Raw genomic sequence first — 23,199 nt, 5'->3', positions numbered from 1 at the left:
TTTTGAATAGCATTGTTGTAAAATAAATTTTACGTTCCTAAACATACTATTGAACCATATACTTGGCATGATAACGAGCCTGAATATTTGGGAAAACATTCAAGTATTGTTCAATTATTTTTTTTTAGAAAAAATTTAAGCAAAATGTGTTGTTTTCACGTAAAAACGATGCCCACAAAATACATTTTGTATTGCTCTACAACGCTGTAAATGGCATTTTCAAGGCTCTGAAATTCAAAATTTCTCAGGGGAGAATGCCTCGGACCACGCCCCAGGTGCGGAGCGCCTCCGACGTTTATGATCGATGTTTGAAAAATCCCTGATACTTCTGGTAATGAAAAATTGTTCCAGAAAGAGGTGAATTTGTCTTGCGGATTTATAGCTCTACTTTTCTGTAATACATTATAGAAACAATCGTTTGTGTAAAAAAATAACTCATTAAACTGCCACAATTGCGATCTTTTTTGCTTGTTGCAAAGCTGCTGTTGATTGTGTTGTCATTTCTCGGAAGATGTTTGACCATATACGACACTGACATTAGAACACAATCTAAAAGCATGTAATCGTGAAAAAATCTTTGTTTCAAAGTGCTTTTTTACGAAAGACATTGTAGTTTCTTTTCACTTAGGCAGAATGAATTCGAGCATAAACCTTCGCCATTTGCTTCAATTTCCTTTAGTAATAATACAAAAATGGCTGTGAATTGGAAAAAATCCTGTAATTTCCCTATCTGTAAGATAATAGCTTGGTCCGCTTTGTTTCTAATCACGCTTATTTGAAGCTGAACTCACGTGATATGACTTCCAGCCACCTTTTCACCAAAATATATGCCTCAAGAATTGTACGCCATAAAGAAAGAAGTCTCCAGCAGTGTTTGTATTTATGTCAACACATGTCATATCAGCTAAGAGTCACATTTCAAGGCAAACTAGCGCAGTCAAAATATGATCTTAGAATACGAAAGATATTATTATATGATTTAACAAACAAACAATAAGCAAATTAAATATCAAATTTAGTTTCATTTGATGCTGTAATTATTTCTTAGTGCAACCATGGTCTTTTGACGCAGCAAAAAACAGTATTATGATACGTTCTTTTGCAATATCTCTCGCCACGTAAACAGCCTCCATGGCGCTGAACTCCAGGGACAGGTACATCTTTGCAATAGCAAGTCCTGAACATTTTAACTAAAAAAAGATATAACTTGTATCGTTCTGATTTTAATAGACGTGCCTCTTGCAAAAATAAAATGATAATAGATGAACTTAATTTTTTACATCTTCTATAAATGCGACAGGCCAGGCCATATTTCTCTAAAAACAGGCTTTGTTCTACGCATTGCAAATGGAATAGTAAAATTTGGATAAAGGTGTTCTCATAGAAAGCCCTTGGTGCGTCAAAAAATAAAACTGCATTGGTCATTTTTTCATTGCATGAAAATTTTAGTGGTATATAAATTTTGACCAATAATCCTCAAACAACTGTGTTTTATGCACTAAGTCTTTACAAGTTGAGGAACTAGTCGTGCTTAAGTGTTTTTAACCAAACAAATGCTAAAGCTATTTCTTTTGAAAATATAATTTAGTCGGTTTTACTAATGCGCAGAGCATGTAATCTTGCGTGCTAAATGCGTTGGTTAATTTTATTTAAGACGTAATTTTTCAAGAGTACAAAGTAACTTTGAAGGTTACATTGCAATTTCTAGGTAAACACACTCAAGCAACAATCAGAAAACAGTTGTCATTGTTACGACGAGGTAAAAAAACATCAACAAGCTCTGAAGACGTACGTTCCGTTAATAACATGCATGAAGGCATAAATAACTCGCAACATTTACAACTTAGATTATAACTTCATTCCTCATTCCCTTCTTGAAATTAAATATACCTGGTTTTTCGGCTTCTTGTAACATATCTACAAGCGAGGTGTTTTAACAACTAGCAAAAGCCAACAATATCATGATGTAGGTCAAAATATTCATTTTGTATTTTCTGAAAAAAAGAGGTGAATAAAGTTAATAGAAAAGAAATATCAATGCACAACATTCTGAAAAATGATTTTTACTAAACTGACCTTAATGATTACATTGAGCCACTTATATAAAATATTAAATGAAAGCACAAATACTACGTAAAGCATTAAAATGTCAAACGTCAGCCCGTTCTTAACAAACATTACAAACAATCTTAATTTGATTTATTGCTACCTGATCACAGAAATAGTTATATATATTAATTACATATATGCAAGCATCCAGTCCAATTTAGTCAACTCTTCTTACTTAAGTTTAACATTATATTTGCGTATGCTATGTAAAAGAATATTTTGTCGACAGCAAGACGCAACCTATCTTAACTACATGTATGAATCGTGACAAATTTTTTGACAAAATATTGTAGCACACAGTGATGGATTCCTTTAAGGCAAAAGTAATATAGAATCATTAATAATATTATCAGTTGCTTACCTCAATCACTGACTATTCAGTAAATGTACAAATTTGAAGACTTGAAGAAAATAAATTGCTCCCGAATAGATTTATAATTAATATAGCTTTTCATTCTGGGATCAAATTTCCATGAAAGTCTTGTGCTGGGAATAAAAGTCAGGTGATAAAATCATGCTATTGACACGATACATTATTTTTCACAACGAATCGTCTTTACAGCTCTATGCTCAAATTTCAACAACTTTAAAAGATAAAAAAGTTGCAACACGAGTATCTAGCTAATATATTTGCATATACATATATTACATTAAGATGTGTAAGAAAGTATCTTTAATTAATTAATATTTATTTTGCATGAGAGTCTTGTGCTGGGAAAAAAAAGTCAGCTGATGAAATCATCCTATTGACAAGATGCATTATTTTTCAAAACGAATCGTCTTTTACAGCTCTATGCTCAAATTGCAACAACTTTAAAAAGATAAAAAATTTACAACACGAGTATCTAGCTAATATCTTTTTATATGCATATATTACATTAAGATGTGTAAGAAAATATCTTTTATTCATTAATATATTAACCTGACAGAAACTTTGTTGTGGTGAAAAATCTAAATATTGACATAATTTGTAGTAAGTACTAAGTATTAGCTTAAAATAACCAGGCGCATGGAACTAAGGACACGCAGCTGTAAGTAGATATAGTTGTATGAGTTGCCTTCTTCACACAAAACGTAGTCATGATGGAGGCATTATAAAGGCATGCCTGCTATACTTTCAAATGACAATTCAATATAACCGATGATTTACTTTTACCTGCATTAATGAAGCCCAAATCTGGTGAGAGTTTGAAATGAACAAAATGGTGCTTCATAATCTGAAAATAGCAATGTTTTCAGCAAAGTATTTAGCTGTTTTAACAGTTGTTTCAAAATACCTCAAAGATAAGGAGCCATTTTAAAACAGAGAAAAAAGGCAAATTTTCGTGAGGCGATTGCATAACGGCATAAACTCATGACAAATTTCTTTCATAATTGACAGAGTTGTATTGATAATAACTAGAGTGCTATTTCAGGGGTGCAGAATATAAAAAAATAATCTTTCCGACATTTTTGGATGAATCAAATATTTAATAAATATTTATATATACATAAATGATTCCTGACTGAGATCAATAGATTAATGCAACAGTTTCAAGAGGGACTGGAGCACATGAAAATCGATATCAAATTTCCTTTACGTAAAAAAAGGGAAACGTCGAAACAAGCTTAAGTTTTATAATGACTGAATTGTCATTACAAAGACAAAACCCCAATGGATGGTTTTCAAAATAGCCATAGGCAATCTTGTCTTATAAAATTTATTAAGTGACATTTTATCTTTTATCTCACAATATTTTTAGACTAACACGAAAGTTCTTGCTGTTGAAATTAGCCTTATAAAGCAAAACAACACCATCGATTTTTCAGGTTTTAGGAAGATAATATTTCTATCATTCTTTACATCTAACATGTATAAAGGCTTCTGAAATAATGGCATTGACTTCATATTTAATGGATTTTTTTAAATGCTCAAAATGCTTTAATTTTGTTGCAATCATAACTTTCTAATTGTCAGCATAAAATCGTCCTTATAACTGAAATGCGAAATTGTAGAAAGGATTTGTAAAATCTAAATAAAAGAAGCATTAGTAATGTATACATGAAATGAAATGTACAATTGAAATCAAGCCTTAAAGGTGAGTCAAACTTTTTTAATATAACTATTTTTTCATATTCTATAAATTCTGGGATTGTAACTACATGAATTGAATTTATTAATTTTTCGTTCGATATTTTTCGTGTAACCTACTGGTATAAACTATAAAAGTATAATTTGTCCTCATTATGTCGTATCGAAATTTAACTAAATAGAAACGAAAAAATGTTATAACTAGTATTATTTTGCGATTTTATAATTGTACTTGTTGGTAAAGCTATATTAAATAGAAGTAGAAATCCATAAAAAACATATGACGTTCTCTCAGTTGAGATAATAATTAATCAATTTCCAAAAATTGGGATGAACAAAAATGGAAACTGAAAATAAGAATCAACCACTAGCCAAGAGGAAAAAGGTTCAGAAAAAGTTAACAAGCTTTCTCTCAAGTAATGCACTTATTCAAGAAGAAAACAAGCAATCGACAGAATTGTGTGAATCAACCTGTTGTAGAAGCAGTCAATCTGAGTTTGGTCACGTAGAAATTTCACAAAAGAATTTGAAAGGTTAAAATTTAAGCGTAAGAGGTATTGCTGACAATAGTCAGAGTGATTCCACTAACAATTCTAGTAATTTGCTTAACCAACCTTTCAAAACATCCGTCACTTCCCCTGGTACATACCGTAATTGTTTGTAAACACACCAATACAACAACTTTAAGAAGATAATATAATAAGATAATTTATGAAGTCAATATAGAATCATTAATAATAATATCAGTTGCTTACATCAATCAGTTGACTAGTTCAGTAAATATACACAGTTGAAGACTTGAAGAAAATAAATTGCTCCCGAATAGATTTATAATTAATATAGCTTTTCATTCCGGAATCAAATTTTCCATGAAAGTCTTGTGCTGGGAAAAAAAGTCAGATGATAAAATCATGCTATCGACACGATACATTACTTTACACAGCGAATCGTCTTTTACAGCTCTATGCTCAAATTTCAACAACTTTAAAAAGATAAAAAATTTACAACACGAGTATCTAGCTAATACATTTGCATATAAATATATTACATTAAGATGTGTAAGAAAATATCTTTTATTCATTAATATATCTTTTGCATGAAGGTCTTGTGCTGGGAAAAAAAAGTCAGGTGATAAAATCATGCAATTGACAAGATACAATAATGAGTAAAGAGTAAATGATGTAATGAGTTAAGTTAGAAATTTGGTACTACAATTGACAGTTCATAGATATAGAAAAGCGCAGACTTCAAACCATGCAAATTTATTGTATCCCTTTACCCATCTCCACATCAGTGCCAGCAAATTCACCTTTTGAGGAAAAACTTAAAAATTTTTTCTGCCAAAGATTAAGCAAAAATTATCCGAGTGAAAATTTGCAGTTAAGGACAGCTTACTGCCACAAAAGTTAATAAGGCATTTCATTTGACTATTATCTTCTGCAAGGTGTGCTGTGTAGCAATCACTAGTAGCATTGTATTTGCAAATACAAACAAAATGTAACCAACATATCTTTAATTATATAATTACTTGAATGTTAAAATTGATTCATAAGTGATGCTTACTGGTTATGATAAATATCTTTTCATATGATCAAAGCTCGTTTAAATGTAAATCTGAAATAATTTAGTTTAGAATTAATAATGAACATCAGAAAATTTACCTAGTGATCATGAAAAATACTTTGCTGTTTTGCCAAATTTCAAGGTTTATCTGCATACATAGGAAGACATTTTTACTTTATAGAAAATGCTTTTCATACATCAATAGCCCTTTGAAACTTATTGCAAACAATCTGGTATGAGCCGTAGATTAAAACACCTTTACATCTCTACATGAGGTGTTCAGTTAGAAAAGGGGACAATATGTGACATGGGACAACATTTCATGTATGTGAAATACTCAGGTTTAATACCATTCCAGTCAAATTGTCAAAATAAAAAGCTTCATTACTGTCCAATGATTGAATGATCAATGATCATAAACTGAAAAGCCCTAAACATTTGTGTATGATAAAGTAAATAATAGTATCCCTGACGAAAATTATCAATAGGAGTTCCTATTAAAACTTTCTACAGGATCCTATTGGAAATTGGCCCTTGAGCCTATAGGAATAATCAATAGGATGCTGTAAGAACCTATAGGAATTTATATGAATTCTTATAAGAATTCTTACAAAAGAACCCTATTGGAACTCCTACAAGTTTTCCTATCAAATTTTGCTATAAGAATTCCTACCAGATCTCCGAATTCCTATTAAAACTTCCTATAGGATCCTATTGGAAATTGGCTCATGAGCCTATAGGAACAACGTATAGAATGCTGTAGGAACCTATAGGAATTTATATAAGAATTCCTACAAGAATTTCTATAAGAATTCTTACAAAGGAATCCTATTAGAACTCCTAAAAGCATTCCTATACAAATTCCTACAACAACTGCCATAAGACATCATGCAAGAATACCTATATGAACTCCTACCATATCTCCTACGAAAATTCCACAAAACTCTTAAAAGAATTTGTAAAGAGGCTAAAGTATGCTTACAGATTACAACGGAATCTAATCGGATTTTATAAAATCTCACGTGAATTGCTACATAATCTAGGACTCTCAGGAGTTCTTAAAACATACATAGAGAATTCTACATGATCTTATATGACATAAATTTGCCCCACAAATTTCGATAAGACTCTCTAAAAGACTATAAATTGTTACAGGATCATAGGATTGACAAGTCATAAAAAACAGACACATTACTGTAGCTGCCCGTTAAATATAATACAGAAAACACAAATAGTTTAATAGAACTTAAAAAATTTCAAAACTTGTATACGTTAATAAAATTGCAAAAATTACCAATAATACAAATAACGTTTATGTATGTATAACTAGAAAAAACATCAAAAATAAAATTATAAAAAGAATCAGTTATCTGGTACGTTGTCACTTATTTTGAATTTTTTACACCCTTATGAATCTTTCACCATTTTTTTGTCGGGTAAGCGAAATTTTTTTACAACCACATCTAAAATGGACAGAAATCTGCTTTAAAAAATTAGAAATCATAGAGTATACCTGGTGGAAAGTCAAATTAAAATTATAGCTACTGACTGGGACCGTATAGCACTGTTTTCACCGCTCATGTGGTAGCTACTTGGTACCTGGGGATTTCTAAATCTAGTTACTACTTTAGCGACCTTTATTGAGCTGTCAACTCTGTAAGCAGACGCGTTCATCTTTTCCGCCCCCAAACTTAGTTTTTTGTTGTTTTGAAACTGTCGGGTAATATCATGTACATAGTCTCTAATTTCTTGACTACACTATGAAACAATTTAAAGTTTCATATAGTTTTTATTGGTTATTTGGTATATGTCTTAAAGCATGCTGCAATTCATCTCAAATTTCCTTTTAACTACATCAAATATTTTATTAAATGTAGTAGTTTTCTGGAGGACCTGTATTAATTTCTATATTGATTTCCAATTTGCATAAAGCCATCCCACAAAAAAATCCTCACGGCTGACCGTATTAACAAACTGTATTAGACATCTTAAAATGATAGAATAAAGGTTGAAAGCTTTATTTACCACACAGTGCAGCAACCAATGATCGCTTTAGTGTTTATCTTTGTGAGCATTGTTTTTCCTGTTAGGGAATGTGTTGCCAACTCATCTCTGGACCAAATCATGTCCATTAACACATACGTGTAGTTCTTTGGATTACCTTGTAAATTGTCGCCATTTTCTTAATATATTTCCTATCGGAATCGGAATAAAAATGAATTCACTCTCCCTTCCTATAGGATTTCCTACAGGAATTTAAATATTCCTATAGGCTTTAAAATTGCCGCCATATTCTTAATATATTTCCTATCGGAATCGGAATAAAAATGAATTCACTCCGTCTTCCTATAGGATTTCCTACAGGAATCTTATATTCCTATTGGAATTCTAATAAGATGCTATTGATAATTTTCGTAAGGGTATGGCGCCTTATGGCTACAGATTTTTTGTCCATTGAAATATATTTGCAGGAATGTAGGATTTCGCTGCCATATAATGGCCACGATTCCCCAAGCACTAAAGAAATTATAGCTAAATGTCCTTCGGCAACAACAACTTTACAAGCATCAATCTGCTTACAATACGCCATATTGACATAAATCGCATCACACACTCGCATAAATTTACTTTGATATATTACATTCATGCATACACTTCACTTGTCCTTTACTTACGATTTTGGATGTAAATTTCTGCTGATAAAACTCAAAACAATGTTGGCTTTCCTTTGAACATCAATGACTGAAATGTCGCCCGCGAGATCGTCTTTGCCAAGCATTTACAATTTATCCATAAATTTTTTCCCCTCTTGAAAAAATTCACAGTTTCGACAGAAGCATTAATGTCAATATATGAATTTGTAAAAGATTTCTATAAATTCTATCTGATTGTAGTTTAGTTTCTATCATGCTTATAAAAATTACTATGAAATGATCAAACACTCAATTCGGACAGTGAGCTTGACTATGTTAGTTCAGTTGGCTATCAGTCGAAATCCGTCAAACCAATCACAATAAAACAAAAATTGAAATGAACCAATTGTAAGATAGCAATTGGACTCCCTTATATATCCGGCCGCCCCTCTTATCGCTCGAGACCATTCCAGACTGTCCGCTGATATGGCCATTGACCAATAAAATAAGCGTTTTTGGCGTTCATAGACTCCTTTATCAGTTGAACCAGTCACCCCGCTTATCAGTCGGTTATTCCAGGTCAATTAAAATTCAACTGATCTCGTTACCAGCGAGATGTTCATTGGTTTAGTAATTAGTTTTCAATAATAAATAAAGCTGGATTTTTATAACGAAGTAAATGCGATAATAAAGTAAGAATTATTAATGAATTTTCAATTAATATGAATAGGTAATTTTTGAATTTCAAACATCAGTTGCGCGAAGGATTTGACATACTCTAGATCCGCCCCTGACCTAACGGATATATTACTGAAGAAAAGTTTGTAGCTTACGCGCTTGACACTAAACGGCAAAGAAAAATAAAAAAAACGATAAGTGGAGGTTGCAATTATTTACTTTTACAATTTTGCCAGATTTTACAGAACAGAGGAGGAGAATATAAAGAAAGTATGTCCAGTGACAGTTTATATTTTGTTTTGTTGTAGATAATTTAATTGCAAATTCTTCTGGCCCATATTTAAGAGTGCATAATCCATCAATATCTAAAATTTTGCGTCTATGAGGATATATGTTTGACGAAAAGAACCTTACCTGTAAAAAATTGATACCTTACTTGTATTAAAATTCGAGTCGTACTCATTTTCGCTCAGCTTTAAATTCGCGCGATTTAATTTCGCGCACTTTGTTGAAAATTATTCGCGCAGCTTTAAATTCGCGCAAGTAGTTTTATGTGCTCGTTCTTTTTGGTTTGTTCAAAAGAACTATTAATAATTAACGCATTTATATTGAGCTTTCTTTATTAAGAAATACCTCAATATTCATCAAAAAAGCGATTGGGTGGCGTCAAAAATGGCTTCTAAATAAAGCGTGAGTTCACTATCCCAACAAGAAGTGAAAAATGTAATAAATGATATTGCCTAACAATATACTCTATAAGTCAAACAAAAGTTTAGCTACAGTTCAAATGGATCCTCTTTTCGTTGTGGTCTTATTCCATGCACAATTCCCCATTTTGCAATTTCTGCTCTTTGAAAAGCATCATATACTCCATATTTGCCCCTCCTTTTCTTTGGGCTGGAGCGTCAAGAAATAATTGCTGTTTTGCTGCATTTTCTTCGGCAGCATTTAATTTGCTGTCAGACGACGCGACCGAAATATCGTCTTGGGAAACCTTTTTGAAATATTTTAACAGAGCCATGTGCGTTGATTTCCCGCACAATGTTTTCTGTTGGCAATACTTGAACGGCAGAATAAGTGTTGCGGAAACGTTTGACGTATTCGGCAATTAGTTAATAAGGAAGTAAAATCAGTCAGTAAAATAATAATAGAACATTGTATCTAACACCTAAAGAAACGTGACTCATCATTGACTATTGTGTTGGAGAAATGGAAAGCATTTGCATCGTGTGCAATGATTTGACAAAATACACTTGTCTAAAGTGCAAATCATTTGTTTGTAACCGAGGAATCAAGTGTTCAATCCCTTCATCTGAAAACTATCCTGGATGGAAAAGTGGTTCGGGTGTTGCTTTATGTGAAGCGTGCGACGTGAAAGAAAATTACGCATCTGATTGCTTGCTTCAGGAAACCCACGATTCAGGAACGGATGATTCTAATTCAGTGAACTGAGCCGCGAGGGGACATCGTTTTCTCTGGCTTGCGCATCACGAGGTTGTCATGAATACAGAAAAATCTGGGCTCCAAGAATCAACCAGCAGTTAATAATAAAACCAGAATCAGGAAACTTATTCGACACATATGCTATTGGTCTGTTTACCAAAATCAGAGGCAAGATTGAACCATTGTCAGTGGTCGGCCTCCACAGATTTCCTGATTTTGCAAGTTCTTTTTTGAATATGGGGGCAATATAGAAGCATGTGTGTGTGACATCAAATTTCGTCTATCCCCATTACCACAAGGAGGCTTGGAGATTCCTATTACCCTAACAGTCATGTAGAACAATGCAAGTTTTAAGATATACAGCAAAATGCAGGCATTCGTGACGGAATACTACGTAGAACCTGAGAATATCCCGACTGAAATTGTACAGGATGAAAATAAAGACATTTTTGATTTTTAATGTTACCAGGACAACTAAAAACATATGTCAATATCTATATGCGTTAATAAAACAACTGATTTGCATAACCAACAATGAATGTCTCATATTACACTCCAAAGCTGTTCGCGCGGATTATATTTCGCGCAATACTAAAATTCGCGCACTCAGCGCTGCGCGAATTCTAGTACTGCGCGAATTTTAATACAAGTAAGGTATCTTTTATTAGGCTGCTTACGAATGTCTTTTGGAATGTCTTAAAATGCACATTTATGTATTAAATGATGCTTGTGCAAAGTCTGCACATAAGCGTTTTGTGGAGTTTTCATTAAAAACGTTTTGATTATCACTTCTTTTCACACGTATTATTCTTTCAAAAAGATAGTTTCTAATGAACATGTGCCTGTTGAAAAAATGGCATAAGATTATGCTGCTTGCACAAATGCGTGAACTTGTCTAAAAGGTGACGGGATGAATGAAATATAAGGATAAGGGTCAAAAGTTATCTTTACATGTCGAGTGTCAAGAGTAAGTAAGTCTCTGTTTTCTTGAAAAAAGAACGAATTCAAAACCCAGGAGAAAATTTGGAATTTCTTGATGGATTACATGGGACTTGCACAAGATCATACAAATCTTCATTAAAGCAATATTTCTTTAGCAGGCTTTTTTTGCACTTCACGCTATTTCAATTTTGTACTATGCTTTTTGCGCGGGTGTTTACTGTTTCCGTTTCAAACTCTTCTAAAATTTCAAGGAAGCTTCATTTATTTCAGTTAACACATTTATCATCGTTTTATTTTATTCCACTTTGAACTTAGATTGAGAAGTTCAGGAGACGGTGAAACTTTAGACTACTCTGAGTCATTATATTTTTCGTTTTTATTAAAACACCTACTATTTATAAAACTATCACCGACTCGAGTTAGAACTGACTTGATTTCGCTCCAAACAACCGGTTTGATCGAGAGTCAAAATGTAAATGGCCAGAGTCAATATAAAAAGATTTCAGATTTGTAAATCAAATTCCTTTACCGTAAAATCTTTCACCTGAAGAAAACTACATAAAAAGACATGTTAAAAACATTTTCTTGAAAGCATAAAAGCTACGCTTCAAAAAAATCAGCAAGCATATGGATCAAGTATAGTTTTATTAATACGAAAGCTTTACAATCTAATTTATAATAAAATAACAATCAGTTGCTCGAAATCTGTTTTAATGGCTTTATAATAGGGAACGTTGTAAAACACGTAATGGTTTTATTTATGATAAAAGAACTTTAAAAAAATTTTCAAAAATTTTTAAAGACATCAACAGCTGAACCAGTTTTACCTCGCGGTAGTTATGATGACGTGAAAAATGTCATTTACTTTAGTTAATCAATAAATTTTGATGACGCAAAGGTTTCCGCTGTGAGAGAAGAACTTTAAAATACTTTTTTAAAAATATGAAAAGATATCAACACCTCTATCATATTTAAATGAAGATATGATCTTCGCACTTTGTTGGACAATTTAAGCAATCGTCTCAGGACCTGAAAAAATCAGGTGACTCAACGGGATTCGAACCCATGACCTCTGCGGTGCGGGTGCAGTGCTCTGACCAACTGAGCTATGAAGTCACACAGTGGTGAGCAGGTCAATATTGTTAGGCTGATGTTTTCTCGTGAAAGGAATGTCGTATGAATGTTTTATGCAGTGCGGTGTTTGAAATTAAATGAAGATATGATCTTCGCACTTTGTTGGACAATTTAAGCAATCGTCTCAGGACCTGAAAAAATCAGGTGACTTAAAGGATTCGAACCCATGACCTCTGCGGTGCCGGTGCAGTGCTCTGACAAACTGAGCTATGAAGTCACACAGTGGTGAGCAGGTCAATATTGTTTGGCTCATGTTTTCTCGTGAAAGGAATGTCGTATGAATGGTTTATGCCGTGCAGTGTCTTTATGGATTCGAATCCCGTTGAGTCACCGGATTTTTTCAGGTCCTGAAACGATTGCTTAAATTGTCCAACAAAGTGCGAAAATCATATCTTCAATTAATTTCAAACACCGCACTGCATAAAACATTCATACCTCTATCATATTTGCTAAAGGCTATTTTTCATGCAACTACATTTACGCATAGAGGAAAATGCTCGGGCGCATGTTGAAATCATTTGTAAAGGTTTTTCCAGTTTGCAGAAATTGCACTGGTGCGCTGTTTGTTGAGAAAAGAAACATGGCTGCCGTCAAAAAAACTTTTTATCATTAAGAATCTCATAAATTTTTTTTCAATTGTTATTTAATGAAAGTCTCTTTTGATCAAAATATCAAAAAGTTTTCCTTCAACAAAAATATTTTGTTTAATACAATCTAAAAAAGGAAACCTTTCAAACAAAAAAGATTTGAATGTTCGATTGACAATTTCTGAAGATTTTAATAAGTAAAATGCGCTCTAACTTGTTTATTCCAAAACTTTTTGAAGTTGCTGAATGCTTTTTTTGCCTTCATTTGTCATTAATCATTCTTGCTACATATTAAAATTAATGCAGGTGTCAATATCTTGTAATTTTTTAACGTCTTCAGGCCACCCTAAAATTAAATAATTACGAATTCAGCTTAATGGCTATGTAAATACGATTTCTGTATTTTTTTCTATTTCTTTCCTACTCAAACCAGAACTAGGCTTTTTCAAGCTTTCATTGTTCATACTGTTACTGTCCTTGCGCTGTAAGAAGTTAAAGAAATCAAAGTTGATTTTACTTCTTTCGAGTTTACTTTTTGAATAATCAAAGTGTTTTTCTTTGCATTTTCTTTTATAATCTATTTTGATTTCCATCAGTTTCCTTTAATGGAAACAATGTCTTTTGTTAAAATTACGATTATGTCAAATTTCTATTAATAAAATTTCAATGCAGTAGTTCAATAGGTAATATAAATACAGTGAATTTATCATAGACTGAAAGCAGTAAAATAAATGCCATTTATCTTGCCAACCATTTTTGTTTGGTTAGCTTAGGTGTTCATAAAAATTCCTAAAGTGCAACAAATACCTGTGTGTTTTCTTTTTTCCTTTTTTCAAGTAAATCAGTTTTAAAAATAGCATATATGTTAAAAAAACAAATAGTTTTGAAAATATAATTCCATTGTTCGTGCTTTGCTTGATGATTGCAGCTGAAAAATCAATGTGAATGGAAAACATCAACAGCACTATACAGACGTTGCTCTCAAGGTGGAAGGGGTATATTTATTTAATCTAAGAACTAATCAAATTTTTACTTCATTAGTTTGTTTCGTAAAACATACGTAAGAAAGTTAATGGATTAAAGCAGTAAGTATCGTTACATGTTATTAGCAGTAGCGTAGCTAGACCGACGTTTTAATATGGAAATATTTTTTGTTTACTGACCGCAAGAAATGTATTAATTCTGAAGAAATGAATAATGTTAATCCTTCAAAATTTACTTAGTGGGAGAAATGTGCAGACTAGCTACGCCACGTCAGATCAGTAGAGATACTCAAATGTAATGCGCTTGTCTGCTCGTTTGCTTGCAACAGATACAATGGCTAGACTTGAGTTTAGCGATTATTAGGTTTGTTCAGTTAACAAATTTATGATCATTTTATTTCATTCCACTTTGAACTTAGTTTAAGTATTTAAAGAGACGATAAAATCTTAGACTTTCTCTAAGTCATTTTCTTTATCGTTTTTATTACAACAATTACTATATATAAAACTATCACCGACAGAATTTTAAACCGGTTTGATTTTGCTCCATTCTTAAGTAAATTATGCATGGTTTTATTTATGATAAACGAGCTTTAAAATATTTTTCTAAAAGAAATTAAAAGATATCAACAGCTGAACCAGTTTTACCTCGCGGTAATTATAATGACGTGAGAAAATGTCTTTTACTTTACGTTAATCAATAAATTTTGATGACACTAAGGTTTCCGCTGTGAGAGAAGAACTTTAAAATACTTTTTTAAAAATATGAAAAGATATCAACACCTCTATCATGTTAACTTCATGCAACTTTATTTTAAGCATAAAAGAAAATGCTCGGGGGCATTTTTCTCACATTTGAAAAGTCTTTTTCACTTTGTGAAAATTGCACTGCTGCGCTGTTTGTTGAGAAAAGAAACATGGCTGCTGTAAACAGAAGATAGTTACGTCTCCAATGCTTAAAAATCACGGTAAATTCTATCTATTCACTTGGTTGAAGGAGAAAGAATAGGATTCCTACAAAACAGTGATTTCAAATACGAACATCATTGCTTTATTGCAGCGATCTGAAGGCTGGAGTTTGATAGCAAATAAACAAACTTAAAAGTCGAATGGAATCAACTTTGTCGCGTTGCTCTAGAGCTGTACGAGAGCACAAACGTGCTACTGATATTTCAAACTTTACACAGTTACACATGCGTCAGCGGATAATAGTGCGAGCATTTAGTGCTGTAGCGTAAAATGCAACTGCAAGGAATTTAGCCTATAAATCGGTAATTAGGATGACATATGAAAGCATAAATAATATGTTGTTGCATATACATATTTATCCACCTAAATATTTATTTGATAAAACGAGTTTGCACGCATTTCAACATTCAGTTCTTATCTTTGAAAGGTTTCAGTTTTATTCAAAAGAGCATGATGAACATTTGTGCTGTCATAAAAAAAAATATAATTTTGTGGTTTCACTTTGATATACATTAAATGTTTCTTTAACAATATTTTCTTTGCCAATTAGCTTATATTTTGTGTTTAGCTACGACTGTAGCAAAATTTTGGTTTTTAATTATAGTGACATTTAAATTAGAATTTAGTATAGGAAAATTTTGTCAAGCAGGAGTAAACAAGGTCTTCAAATTTATACCTAACTCGTGCAAAAAATTAACCCATTAACTGATATTTATTTAAGTTTTTGTATAAGAAAAAGTGCAATTGCTCTTAATTGACAACATTGCGTGCTCACAGAAGTGAATAAGCAAATAATGTTCTTTAACGAATTATGGAATTGCATTGCAGGTGTTTAAGAAGGAAAAAATAAAAACGTTTCTCAAATTGATTTTAAAATTTGTATACATTATCACAGTCTTATGGACAAGCTAGACATTTTTAAATGAATGGTAACTTCTGTGTTAACTTTGTGTTTCTAAAACATAAGAGGAGTTTTGAAAAGAAAAACATATTCTTTAAATGTACTGTTGAATAAAAAGATTCGGAGAATGTCTTCCTTAAAAACAATTTCAACTCCATCGAAATTGAAAAATTAGTGAAGAAGAAAGTTCTTATATATTTATGTCATTAAAATATTTCAGAATTAATTTATAAAATTGTTATTTAGACACTTTATGCCATGCAAAAATTATGCAATGAAGATCTCAACTGAATAGCTATATAACTGAGACTTCATTATTTATTTCCATTTTTTTCCTACTTAAACCAGAACGAAGCTTTTTCAAGCTAATATTAATGATAAAGTAACTGTCCTTCCACCTTTGGAAGTTTAATAAATAAACATTACTTTACTTGTTTTTACGTTTTAAATACTTAAAAAGTTTTTTTTTGCATTTGACGTTTTTAATTATTTAATTATCCACCAGTTTCCTCAGATGGAAAAACACAAGTGAGCAATGTTTTGTGTCAAAATAACAATTACGTCAGGTTTTTATTTAGGCAATTAAAATGCACTTGATTAATATTTAATATAAATACAACGAATTTTGTATAGACTGAACGCATTAAAATAAATGCCATTTATCTTGCTATCCATTCTCGTTTCTTCAGTTTAGGTTTTCATACAAGTTCGTAAAGTTTAACAAATATTTAAAAGTTTTATGCTTTCCTTTTGAAAGAAAATCAGTTTTAAAAATAGCATATAGTCTCAACAAAATGACAAATAGTTTTGAAGATATAATTCCAATGTTAGTGCTTTGCTTGATGATTGCAGCTCAAAATCAATGTGAAGGGAAAGCATCAACATCACTATACAGACGTCGTTCTCAAGGTGAGAAGGGTATATTTATTTGATCTAAGATATAACCATATTTTAATTTATTAGTTGTTTTACATGACATGTGTAAGAATGGAATAGTTTAAACGACCGAGTAGATTGTAGCATGTTTGTAGATGTTGATCGTCTAGATTAGCAGTAGCGTATTCAGCCAGACTTTTTACTCCCACTTTGCAAATAGACTTACCACGATAACATTAGATTTCTAAATAAAATAATAATGATAATCCTTAAAAATTTACATAGCTTTTAAAAGTGAATTGAATTTCAAATGAATTCAGTAGCGCGCAAATGAATATATGAATATACACATGCCCATCTGACGTTTTATTTACGCTTCTTTGTGCTCGTATGAGTATTCTTAAAGTGGAGTTCATACAACGTAAATCTTTATAAACAATAAAATTTAGGTGAACGAATTGGAAACCTATTACTTATAAATATACTAAAGAAAAATAAATTTTATATGAAAATGTTTTAAGCAGCAACTTTCACATAAAAGTTTGTGAAATGAATTTATAGCGTATAGTAAAGACGAGGATCAAATGACAAAGTTAAATTTAGTGTGCACATTGTAAGCATTAGCTATATTGCAAAATAGAAGCTCTTAAAAACGAATACAGAACGCCCTCACAATGAGTTTGTATTATTTATAGATCTCTAGACTTTACTCAAGCAATTATTAAGCTTGTGCACAGGGTAAAACTCTACCCTACGTTATTTTAGGACTGTTTTAAGACTTACCAAACTAAACAAAACGAAGTTTGATAAGGATTTCCGATCTGTGCTTTTGACACAATATTCTTACTGGATAAATTTTTAACAAGGTCCAGATTTTGATCGTGCAGAAGCAAGTCATGCTTTTTATCTCCAACGCTTATTTTGAACATTAATACAATAATGGTCAATGTTTTTATTCAGCGACATGTCTTGTTTCTTGGTTTTGTCAGTAGCGCACTTTTAAAAATATTAAAAACACAAAACATCTTTTTCTGGTTCATGTTAAGTTGTTATACATAGTTTTGTCCGATTATTACGTTATGTGACAGCAGGCAAGGAGTTGTAGTCAAGTACAATTTACACTCATATTTGCAATTATAAAATATAAACCTCTACAACAGACATTTATGCACATTAATTTCAATGTGGACAGCAAACCCGTTGTAGGTGTAATTATACATAATCTGTCTGTCTTGTCAACAAAACATTTACCCCACTTAAGGTGTATTTTTGGTCCTTATGAAGTGTTAGTTTAACATATATTTGCTGTAAATTTTTAAATTTAAAAATTTTGAATTTTGTTACCTTAATCTGAGTTTTACGATAATTCCAATAAGATGAAGTCGCATTTTCTGACATCGGCAATTTAAAGCATGCTAAATAGGACTGACAACACAAATCAAATAGCCATTTATCTCGAAAATGTGACCATGAGCTATCGTAATCTTTTAAAAGATATAAGAAATAAATAGTTTCTGATCCTGATCATTAACCTTTAAAATGAGAAAATCGAGATACACGTAGTGAAGCATGCTTAACTTGTTAATCCCGTCGCATGTCTTGATTAGTAGCCTGTTCTGCGTACGAGAAACTTAGTGCAGCGAACTGTAATAAGTTAAACAAATGGCTTACCTTTAACAGTTGTCTGTTCAGTTATAGATACACTACTATGGCGTCATTTGTGATAAAATTTAAATTCGGTTATTTTTTATCAAATATATATTCTTACTCCTTCACTTTTCCAGTTTTGCTTAGTTAGATTTTAAACTTAAAGTAATAATACTTTACTGCTTTCTGCAGGATTAAGTTTGTGTATGTTTAGGCTTTAATAACGGTATATTACAATTATTGTAAATTTGCATCAATTTTGTGTAATCATTCTAACCTTTATGATGTAACTAAAGTCTAAATTTGCCTCACTGCTGTATATTTACGTAAAACGTATATATATTTACAATCATGGCGTAGAAAGATCGTAAATTGGGGGCTCATATTCATTTATTTATGTTGATATCATTAGAAAACAATGGTCTCAAAAGAGCTTAACCTTGCGTAAAATGAATGTATAGATGTTAGACCACCAATTATCGATCCTCCTACGCCTATGCTTACATTATCTTGGTGTAAATATAAAGACTTAAATACACCAAATTAGTGTAAAGTTCAAATAAAACATTCATTGAACTAAACTTAAGAATTTATAAACTTATAACTCTTTGGTGTTAACACAGAGTCAAGAATTAAGGAAAGTTTGGTGTTCACAGTACACTTGGTAATATGTAATGTATTCACCGTTTGATATTTTATTATAGTACATTATAGATAATTTTAACTGTACATAACACGATCGGATGTTAGCCGCAGTAATTTAGGCGTTGTAAAATTTGAATCTTGTTTCTGGTGTTTTTATGTTTATTCTAGTGTAAGATAACACGAAAAAGAAATTTGCTTTACAAATGTGGTTATTCTACTTTTTAGTTCCACTTTGCACATTTAAGTTTTCCTTCTTGGATTTATATTTTCAACTCACGATTATTGTTCTAAACATTTTCATAACCATCGACTGTTAACTTATGCTATCGTTCCTTAAACTTCACACTCAAATTTCGGTCCTCTCGTCTTTTTGATACATTCAAGCAATTGTGGGCAACATTATAAATGATATCAATTTTCCAACAGATACATGTCCATTGGTGAAACACATCCTCAAAGAAGAAAGATTTGAGACATTGGAGGATTGCACCTTTAAATGTCATCAAGAAGTACTTTGTATTGGATTCAACTTCATCAATTACTCCAGGCAAAATATAAACTGTCAGTTGACATCATCACTTCAGCATGAACACCAAAATTGTCACGAGAGAAAATGGAATTTTTATCAGAAATTATCAACTGACCCACAGGTATGAGCATGGCTTATGTATTTTTATTCTAAAATTGTTAGCTACAATTGAGAGCAAAAAGTATTAAGAAAAAGTATTAGATCTTTATGAATCGTGTACAATTTAAAAAAATATACAGTAAAATCATAATATTTGAAATCCTTAATTACTAAATATTTATTAAAGTAAACATAATTCATTATGGATTTACTTGGCTCATACGTTTGTGTTAACATTGCTTTTACATTTTTGCAAGCTAAGAACAAATCAAACTAAAAATGACTTCACATAAGTTAAAGAGGAGTATGCAATGCAACTATTATGAAAAGCTCGTGCACACTACAATGGTTGATTTGTAGGTGTGGCATAATTGTTTCCTATGCAATTTTTAAAATTATTACTTTCTCTTACCTAATTGTCATTTTTATGAGGCATGATTTTCTTTAAATTTGCATTTCATATGAAGAAATATGTGAAAAAGGAGTTCAAAAATACCTTTTGTTTACGAAAAAATGAATACAAGAAATTATAAACTTGATAGTCATTGAAGTTGAAAAAATTTTGTTATCCATTAAAAACAATTAATGCTTTTCAATCATTTTCAATTTTGTAAGGTATATACCTTTCTTTAGGTGCCAAGTGTTAAGCAAAAACAATGCAAAAATGGAGGTTGGGCAGTTCTTAATGCCAAAAATGTACCAAAGTCGGATCCTTATAAATGCCAATGTCCAATTACATATACAGGAGATTTTTGTGAAATTGGTAAGCTTAGTTTACTTTTTCATTAATAAGTAATGTAAGATACGCAATAAATGGACCTTTAAGCTCAAAAGCTTTTTTTGACCTAAAGAATCGATTGCGTTATTATTTACTTGTGCAATTCTCCACTAAAATTATAGTCAAACATTCACGCTTAAATATAAATGAGATAATTGTTTTGTTTAAAATTATGAATAAAATAATAAATATTGCCTTATGAAAATTGTAAGTAACTATATCTTATTAATAATTACTCAATATGTATTACATAGATTTAACTATATTGATATCATTAATACAAAAATAGGTCAGGGTAAATAAGGAAGTTAATTACAACGCGAGATAAATATAGTACAAAACTATCACGTAAATTAGGGCATAGATTTAACATAATTATTAAAATAACTTAGCGGTTAGTGACAGAATGTGCGTTCTGCGTTTTGATAAAAAAAATAAGGAAGTTAAGTTTGAAAATAGTACTAATCAACTGCACTTGTTTGTTCAGGTCAGCTTCGAATTTGTGTATGTATAGTACTTCTTTAACTTTGGGAGACATTAGAAAATTAGCAGTATCACTTTTGTACGTTGCTACCCGGCTAAGCTCTAGGCAGTCTCTTCTCGTAATGTCATCTTTTTTCTATAAAAAGTGTTCTGAAAATGTACTTTTGGTTGAATTAGTGGTTTCTTGCAGGTCCACGACTGGCAAGAAAGTTTGATGGTGGCAATACACATCAATATGGATTATATGTCAACTCTTCTAAGCAATTCAATGCATTTTCAATATCATTTTGGATCACAATGTCTGATGATATTTATTACGAGACCCAAGAGGCATCGATAATATCCTATGCATTTAAACAAGAAGGCCAAGTCCATGCAAACGCTCCTTTATTTCTTATCTTAAACAAGAAGTTATCTTCATATTTTCTTCGTACATTTTTTAGGTATACAGATATTACATTTTACCAAAAAAATAATTGATTTTTTAAATATTATTTTGAGATGCAGAAGGAAATAGAAATGCACGTTTTCCATTTTTTTATGAGTCATTGACATCTTTTGATTTTTTCTAAACCCTTTAGTATCTCCTCAACGAAAAATGTTATTGGTGTAACAAAAAGACTTTGGAAAGCGAAAGCTAAAAGACATGAACTGCTTTCCATCTCTTTATGGTTAATTTTCGACTTGAAATCTTATACATTTTTCTACATCTTTTAGAACTAACATTAGTGATATATTTGATGGAAAAGGACATCATATTATGATCACGTGGCAAAAGGTTGATGGACAAATGATCATTTACCAAGACGGCGAACAAAAAGATTCAAAATTAGTTGCAAAAGGTCAAAATCTTCTAGCAGGAGGAATATGGGTGGTTGGACAGGATCAAGACACATTTGGTGGAGGATTTCAGAATAGTGACTGTTTCAAAGGAATAATAGACGCTGTATACATATGGGACAAAGTTTTGTCGATTGATGAGATAAAGCTACTGGCAAATAACTGCAATGCATATTTAAGTGGATACAGTATTGGTTACCATGACTTTGAATTTACTAATACTACTAATCGTGTTGAGCCAACTTGCTCCGTATGAGCATCACAGCTTTATTCCTTTTCTTTTCTGATATACTATTATAAATTGTAGAGATTTCTATAAGTTTAACTTTGTTTTAATACATTTTTGTGTTAAGTTAACATATAACGAAGCTTCATGATGTAAGTAGGTTAAATTTGCCGTTTTAATTGCATTATATAGAATACTTGATATAATGATGTTTCTTGTGAAATGTGATACAAAAACTGCAATAATTCATGATGATGTATGAAACGTGATATTTATACAAAACGTCACCATTATTAATATGTAAGCAACCGGTAAGAAAATCGACACTGGAATTTAAATGGGCGTTAAATTTTTGTTTAATTAAGATGAATGGTATAATATACATTACTATTGGTCTGAACTTGCATGAGATTGATGATCTGTCAAGATAGTGACGTTAATTGACACTTATACTGTTGTAGCTACAACAGACCTCATTCACATCACCAAATGCATCAATAACTGACAAAGAGTAGGGAAACTTTGATCTCGTTCAAGAGAATTAAGTGAAGAACTTTGACGCACGCTCGCCATTCATGCATGCTTAGTTTATTAGAGTAGTGTATACTACCCAAGCTACAGGGGCGGATCTAGGCCATGGCGAAAGTGGCTTGAGCCAAGGTCAGAATTCTGCCGCTTAAGTTTTTCCAGGGTTGACTTTTTCATGATTAAAAATTTTGCTCAAATACAGCAAAATTCGATCAAAAGCAAAAATTGAATGAATTTTGTAATTTTTTGTCAAAAAATTTGTGTTAACAGAACAAAAACTTCAAATTAAACGTCTTGTTAAAATAGTATTATCATCCAGTTAAACTCTGAACTGTTAAATCACCGAAAGCGTCTCGAATCTTGCCGAATACGCCATGAATATGTTCGGAGTATGTTCGTAAATTTGCGCCTGCAATCTCAGAATGAAGAGCCACGGTCAGCGTTCAAAAAATTTCGCAATAGTTGCTAAATATAGTAACCTTTAGCCACGGTGCAGCGTTGCAAGCCAATCACAGGGAACGTTTTGGTCATGTGC

The 23,199-nt window shown here is 31.6% G+C and overlaps 1 protein-coding gene, 1 long non-coding RNA gene and 1 other non-coding gene across 3 annotated transcripts; 1 reads left to right on the top strand and 2 right to left on the bottom strand.

Moving 5' to 3' along the window:
* Positions 1-854: 854 nt before the first annotated feature.
* Positions 855-2,540, bottom strand: LOC124457407. The gene is made up of 3 exons (XR_006952563.1): positions 2,471-2,540; positions 1,891-1,994; positions 855-1,190 (listed from the first exon to the last, which is right to left on the bottom strand). It is a non-coding gene; the product is annotated as an uncharacterized LOC124457407 (long non-coding RNA).
* A 9,941-nt stretch (positions 2,541-12,481) lies between these two features.
* Positions 12,482-12,556, bottom strand: Trnaa-cgc. The gene has a single exon. It is a non-coding gene; the product is annotated as a tRNA-Ala (tRNA).
* A 4,167-nt stretch (positions 12,557-16,723) lies between these two features.
* LOC124457220 (sushi, von Willebrand factor type A, EGF and pentraxin domain-containing protein 1-like) lies at positions 16,724-22,166 on the top strand. Its single transcript, XM_047007501.1, has 5 exons — positions 16,724-16,922; positions 19,608-19,831; positions 20,443-20,572; positions 21,261-21,513; positions 21,788-22,166. Exons 1-5 carry the CDS (start codon positions 16,808-16,810, stop codon positions 22,164-22,166), a joined length of 1,101 nt encoding a protein of 366 aa, XP_046863457.1. The 5' UTR covers positions 16,724-16,807.
* Positions 22,167-23,199: the final 1,033 nt, after the last annotated feature.

This window comes from Xenia sp. Carnegie-2017, unplaced genomic scaffold (assembly GCF_021976095.1).
Source record: "Xenia sp. Carnegie-2017 unplaced genomic scaffold, XeniaSp_v1 HiC_scaffold_6, whole genome shotgun sequence".
In the NCBI taxonomy this organism is placed as follows: Eukaryota; Metazoa; Cnidaria; class Anthozoa; order Malacalcyonacea; family Xeniidae; genus Xenia; species Xenia sp. Carnegie-2017.
The sequence above is the reverse complement of the archived record's forward strand: the minus strand, read 5'-3'. Positions and strand labels throughout refer to the sequence as shown.